Source organism: Cyphomyrmex costatus, unplaced genomic scaffold (genome assembly GCF_001594065.2).
Source record: "Cyphomyrmex costatus isolate MS0001 unplaced genomic scaffold, Ccosl1.0 scaffold196, whole genome shotgun sequence".
NCBI classification, from domain to species: domain Eukaryota; kingdom Metazoa; phylum Arthropoda; class Insecta; order Hymenoptera; family Formicidae; genus Cyphomyrmex; species Cyphomyrmex costatus.
In genome coordinates this window covers 488-7,514 of record NW_017275998.1, presented here as the reverse complement: position 1 = coordinate 7,514, position 7,027 = coordinate 488, and the positions used below count along the sequence as shown (strand labels likewise).

The 7,027-nt window shown below is 31.6% G+C and overlaps 1 protein-coding gene across 2 annotated transcripts; it reads left to right on the top strand.

Moving 5' to 3' along the window:
* Positions 1-1,253: 1,253 nt before the first annotated feature.
* LOC108773029 (phosphoenolpyruvate carboxykinase [GTP]) lies at positions 1,254-6,806 on the top strand. Of its 2 annotated transcripts, none has more exons than XM_018538729.1 (8): positions 1,254-1,427; positions 1,736-2,224; positions 2,847-3,107; positions 3,325-3,509; positions 3,672-4,066; positions 4,346-4,693; positions 5,714-5,980; positions 6,176-6,806. In XM_018538729.1, exons 2-8 carry the CDS (start codon positions 1,995-1,997, stop codon positions 6,632-6,634), a joined length of 2,145 nt encoding a protein of 714 aa, XP_018394231.1. In that variant the 5' UTR covers positions 1,254-1,427; positions 1,736-1,994; the 3' UTR covers positions 6,635-6,806. The 2 variants fall into 2 exon arrangements, with proteins under 2 accessions (XP_018394231.1, XP_018394230.1); XM_018538728.1 differs by having other exon boundaries at positions 1,668-2,224.
* The last annotated feature ends 221 nt before the right edge of the window (positions 6,807-7,027 follow it).

The window sequence follows — 7,027 nt, the reverse complement described above, 5'->3', positions numbered from 1 at the left end:
GTGTGTGTGCGTGTGTGTGTATGTATGTATAAAATATTATTAAAAATATTTATTAAATTTGAATTACGTATATAATACGTATGTGCATACAAAAATGAATATATTGCAAATACTTGTACATATATATGTACAAGTTATATATACAATGTTAAAACGCATGTAGATATGTCAGAATAGAATTATTTTAACGTAATACCTTTTTAATATTTTAGTTGTTTCTCATTTCAATAAATATTTTTTAATTACAAGTACGATAACTTCTTATATAGGCTATTCCGCGTAAAGCGAATTAATCATCTCTCAGAAATTTTTGTGGTGGGGGTATTTTGTAAATTTGGCTGTTTTGTAAAACCCGCACGCGACCGTTGCCGTACCGTGCTGAGAATGGAAAGATTTTCCCTGCATTGAGAACTGAAAAATTTTTTCTCTTGAAAACGTGGCAAAACACATTCAATTTTTTTTCTAAGATATAGGAAAACTGAAAGTATGTAAAAAACATTTTTCCAGATTTTTTGACTCACTCCTTGATTGTTAAAAAAATTGTTAAAAAGTTTATTGTTAAATAAATAATGGAAAACGAATTTTTTTCGGAATATTAATATTTTTCCTGTAAACTAGAACATTTTTAGCGTGAATTAAAAAAAAACGAAGTTAGCTAGCATTATTAGTAACAAAGATATGAATCATTGCAGAATAAAGTCGTTTTATTTTTAATTGTTTATATCTCGATCAATTTTGCAATAAAAAAATATCCTTTGACACAAAATTGTTTCTCCCAAAGCACTATGTGCAAAATTTAAAAAATTTCTGAGCGATTAATCCGCTTCGCACGCGGAATAGCCCATATACAAAAGGAAACTATACTTAAATGTATCATTTTATTTAAAAAAAAAATATCGTATAATTATTTGATAAATAAATATATCTATATATATATATATATATATATATACACGCTATCGATTTTTCGTATTTACCAAATAGTCATACGTCACTTAATTCTCTTTTGACATTTATGACTATCGAGAAGAATATATGGCACTGTAAACACTTGAATGATGATGATATGATCTTGGTGCTATAATTCTTTGTCTCACGAACGATATATCTTTTACTCGCAAACACGATTAAATAAAATTCTCCTATGGGGCTTTATCATTTATCACTGTTTTTCACGGAACGTCGAGTGGGTTCGAGTACCCGAATAAAAGACACGATCCTTTTATCGCAACTGGATAATAGTGCGGATCGTGACTAGTATAGCCTTACTCGTTTCCCAGCAGTGCTGATGATAATTAAGTCGTCTGTGTAAAATAGCGGAAAGTAAGTGGACAAACAAGACAGTCATATAAAAATAGAGCAGCGAGAGCGGCTAACGGCATTCAGTATAAAATCCGTTCGATCACCGATTTCAATTTAATGCGAAAGTGAGTTTAATCAACGTCACAGCTACCAAGTAGCTTTTACTTTCCAGAAAGATTCAGTCGTCAATGCTTATCGTTTCGCACTCTGCAGTAGTTATATTTGTTTTTTTTTTCAATACTTAATTTGACTTCGTCAATTATTAAAAGTTTCTTGAGCTTTTGCTCGCTTTCATTATATTTATGACTAACCATTCAAAATTAAAAAAGTGGTATCTTGATATGTGATATTAATCAATTTTCAAGAATACGGCTTCTCATTGGGAATCTCCTTCGAACTTTGATCAGTTAAAAAATCGAATTATTTTATCAAGAACGTAGCAGAACGTGTGTCAGAAGTGCACCAGTTACAACTAGTAATTCTTAGTTGTTTTGCGGTCACCGCTGTGGACCTGCCCGGATCACGATTTTATACTCCCCACTATTAATCGGAGGTTCAACGATATCTCTTCTTATCGACGAATTGGACGGGGGCCAATTGGACCACAGATCACTGGGGCTCGTCCATAGACAAATACTTTCTGCAATCACATATAAAGGAAGCGTTTTAAGAGAGACACAAACAGTGGTAACATGCCGCCAAAATTCCAAAGTATCAGCTGGATGAATTTGACGCGAATTTCGCGGCAATTCGACAGCAAGCAAAACCTCTCCATCAATTGCCGTTGTTTCACGACGAGCCATCGTCTCAGCTTAACTTCGATTCCGAAAATCAATCGTTCCACGCATTTTTTTGCACCGTCCGTCTTCACGATCGAAAAAGCTCACAGAATGCCGCACGCTATCAATATTTATCATCCTCAGTAAGTATCCACTTACTTTAATTTTGAATAAAGAGAAATTAATTGTAATAATAATAACAATGCAACAATAACGCTGTTAATTAAAACTTGAAACATATGAAACAGAAAGACAGACATTGAAAACGAGATGAATGTATAATACACACATTTGCAGATCTTTATCAATTAATTTTTCATTTAATGTTCGTTCTGTTATTAATCTTGTATATATATCTTATAATTAGTTTATCCTAAAATCATTTATATTTTTAATCGAAAATTTAGATCTATTAATACGAAAAGGAAATTCAGTTTCTAAGTTTATACGAGCTTCATGATTATAGAATTTTTATTTGAATGAAAAATTGCACGCTTGCGTATTTATACGAGAACAAAATATTTAAAATTATAACTTAAAAAAGCTACTATTATTATAACATATTATCGGCCAGTCATATTTCCGTAAAAAAATTAAATTTTTAAGTAGGTAATCATCAAAATTTGTTGGTGAAAAAATATATTAAATATATATTATAAATTTTTTAAATATAATTTCGCAACAGTCAAAATTAACACTATTTTATTTATGATGTTATATGATATTATGATGTTCGTTTAACATGTTTCAATTACTCCTTTTCAGAATCTCGAGATTTATTGTAACTCACGCAGCAAAAGATCCATTATTAAAAAATGGATTTGATTATATCGGTAAAATACCGCTGTTAAACGCATGCACGGTAGAGATCTCATCCCAACTTCGCTATTACATCGAGGAATGCGCTTTGCTATGTAGTCCTAAAGATATTTATATATGTAATGGTACAGATATCGAATATATGCAAATGTTAAAAATTCTTCAAAAAAATGGAACTATCGAAAATTTGCCTAAATATGAAAATTGGTGAGTGATCTAGATTCTAACGATGAACAAAAACGTCTACAGACTATTCTATCAAACTTTATTCCATTATACTCTGTTTAACAAAGAATAATTTCTTTTTTCAATTCATAAGAATTTAAGAATTAAATATTAATTTATATCTTAATATATCTCGATATTAAAAATCGATTTATTATGCTTAAATTATTTTTTTCACAAATGCATTTTATAATAACAGCTGGTTGGCAAAGACTAACCCAGCGGATGTGGCACGCGTCGAGAAACGTACGTTTATCAGTACAGACGTGGAAAGCGAGACAATTCCTACACCACGTAAAGGTGTAACCGGAGAGCTTGGAAATTGGATCTCTCCTAATGATATGGAAAAAGCTATTTTGGAACGTTTTCCAGGTTGTATGAAAGGTCAGTAGAAATTTTGAATATTTATGATTTCCAAACGTATAATTATATTGTATAAATTATGTATGTGAACAAATGTACAAACATATCATAAATATACTTGTATAAATAATAAAAGATTATTATATATGAATGCAACGATAACTAGATTTTTGTGACATATAGGACGCACCATGTACGTGATTCCTTTCAGTATGGGACCCGTAGGCTCCCCACTCTCTAAAATTGGTATAGAAATTACCGATTCGGCTTACGTAGTCTGTTCAATGAGAATAATGACTAGAATGGGAGAAAAGGTACTCGAAGCTTTGGGAAATGATGATTTTGTTAAATGTTTACACTCGGTGGGCGTTCCAAAGCATAATTCAAAAGTCAATGTAGATCACTCATGGCCGTGTGATCCCGAAAGGACAATTATCCTTCATAAGCCCGCCAAAAATGAGATTGTATCCTATGGAAGTGGTTACGGTGGAAATTCTCTATTAGGAAAAAAGTGCTTTGCGCTTCGAATTGGCTCGACGATAGCTAGGAAAGAAGGATGGCTTGCTGAACATATGCTCGTATGTTTTCTACTTTTTTCTATTTTTCCTTTATATAATTTATCCTTCTTATTGTTCCTTTATTAATGTGATAAGAAACAGTTTTATGGATTATTTTATTAATTACTTGATTCAATTATGATTTCTTGCGTCTGACTTTCTAATCTAACATAGCAATATGAGCTAGCAATCCAGGGCAAGATTTGCATTAAACATTGCCTCTGCAAGTGTATGCTAGAATATGCGAATTTAATTTCAGAATAAAAGCAGTAATAAAGTGAAGTTTATTCTCCACTTCAGATACTAGGTATCACAAATCCTAAGGGCAGAAAACGATATATCGCTGCCGCTTTTCCGAGCGCTTGCGGTAAAACGAATTTAGCTATGATGCAACCTACTTTGCCGGGTTATAAAATTGAATGCGTCGGAGATGACATCGCATGGATGAGATTCGATAACAAAGGAAATTTGCGTGCTATTAATCCAGAGAATGGATTTTTTGGAGTCGCTCCTGGTACAAGTTCGATTACGAATCCCAATGCTATGAAAACTATCTTCAAAAATACCATCTTCACTAACGTAGCATCTACTGGCGATGGAGGAGTATATTGGGAAGGAATGGAAAAAGAAGTTGCAGATAATATCAAGGTATAAACAATAGAACGACTGTCTATAAGAAACTGTTAAATTAAATTAAATGATAAAATTGCAGAAAATTTTTAAACTTTTTTAAAATATAGTATTTGAAACTTATTTGCTATTTCTGCATTACTTTAATTCAATTTTTGCAATTCAATGTAGTAGTATTATTAAAAATGCAAAATATGTAAATTATATTATATATATATATTAGATTAGATAAAAAAACCTATTTGATTTTATTATTTTTCTCATAACGCAGACTGCCCCTAGAAGCAGCATTGAGAGGGGTTCTGTCCTTTAACCTATTTGAACTTGTATTACTCATGTCGGCAGTCTTATCTTACTCAGTCACTCTCTCTCTTTCTTTCCTTATAACATCCAAACTTTGAACTGCTGTCAAACGCGCGCCTCACATTTTATTTATGATTAAACGAGTAAAGCATCGTTTCTGCATCTTGAAATTTCTATTAAATCATTTTACACAATTCTTGGATGGTTAATCATTAATTTTAATTTAATTAATTGCTCATAAACTACTATTAATTAATTATTAATTAATTAATAATTATTATTAATTATTAATAATTAATTATTAATAATTTCGGGTTATTTAATTGCTTGTTGATAGTCTATCAGAATGCTGCTCGATTCGGTCTGATATGCGACCTGCATGTTTGACAATAATTTAAAGTTTAGCTGTTACATAGCAATTAGGAGTACTGTCAATGCGATGCTACAAATGCTTTAAAATATTCTTTGATTGGTCAATTAGTAAAATTCTTTCTTCTGCTTAATCAATGAAACGCTTCAAAGCATTTGTGGTAAGACTTTGAAACTTTGATCGCACTCTGAGTAATAAGATAAGACACCCGGCCTGAATGACACGCACAAGTTTAAATATTATAGGTTCAAAGACCGTTTCCATTTAACGCTTTTAGAGATAGCTTGCGTTCCGAAAAAATTGTAAGATCGAATATTTTTTAATTAAACCTCGAATGCATGCATAATATATTTACTTTATTATAGGTGGTCGATTGGAGAGGCAATGATTGGTTCAGAGGTTTTAAAATACCAGCTGCTCATCCAAATTCGAGATTCTGTACTCCAGCAAAGCAATGTCCCATTATTGATCCCTGTTGGGAAGATCCAGCTGGAGTCCCAATCGATGCTATATTATTCGGAGGACGTAGACCCGAGGGTGTACCTTTGGTTTATCAAGCTCGAAATTGGCAACATGGTGTTTTCATCGGTGCTGCAATGAGATCTGAAGCTACAGCTGCTGCGGAACATAAGGTATATTATTAATTAACATTTATCTTCGCTGCATCTAATTCGATCAAATGGAACGAGAAAGCAAATACAGATTTCAACATGATGTAGATTCTATATAAACTTAAAATACATTTATAGAAAAACTAAAAATTTAAAATAATAATTTTATAAGAGAAAATTTCAAATTAAAGGTATTGAATTCAATATATTTTGCAGGGTAAAGTAATCATGCATGATCCATTTGCCATGAGACCCTTCTTTGGGTACAATTTTGGACATTATCTCGCGCACTGGTTGAGTATGGCAGATGTGAAGAACGGCAAGTTGCCAGCGATATTTCATGTGAACTGGTTCAGGAAAGATTCGGACGGGAAGTTTTTGTGGCCAGGGTTTGGTGAGAATTCACGTGTCCTTGATTGGATTCTTCGAAGGCTCGATGGCGAAGATATTGCTGAAGACTCGCCTATTGGCTTATTGCCAAGATCGGGATCTATGAATTTAGAAAATCTCACAGATAATATAAATATGACGGAATTATTTAGATTACCGAAAACTTTCTGGCAGAAAGAAGTCGAAGATTTGAGGGAATATTTTGACGCTCAAGTAGGAAACGATTTACCTGAAGCTATTGCAAAGGAACTTAATCGCCTCTCTGATAATATTAATAAACTTTAATTTCCTAATTTTCTAATTATTATATATACGTAAATCTCTATAGTTATGTTCTTTAAGTATTTACAACTTCATATTAAATTATAATAACAATGCAATTGCAACAATTTGATACAAGCTTGTATGTGCCCTAAGGCACATGTGTATAGCAAAACTTTATCAACATATAATAGCTATAGCCTTCTTGAAAATTGAAATTGCTTAATATGATGCAATTATATATATATTGTACATAAAATTTAACAAAATAATTTTACATTCAAATTAAAAATTCTATTAAAATAAATATTTAAAATAAAAACCTAATAAAGTTTTGCTATTTAACTCTTGTATTGCTAAATTTTATTTTGCAATATTTAATAGCAAAGTAATGATCATTTTATTTGATTGTACAGA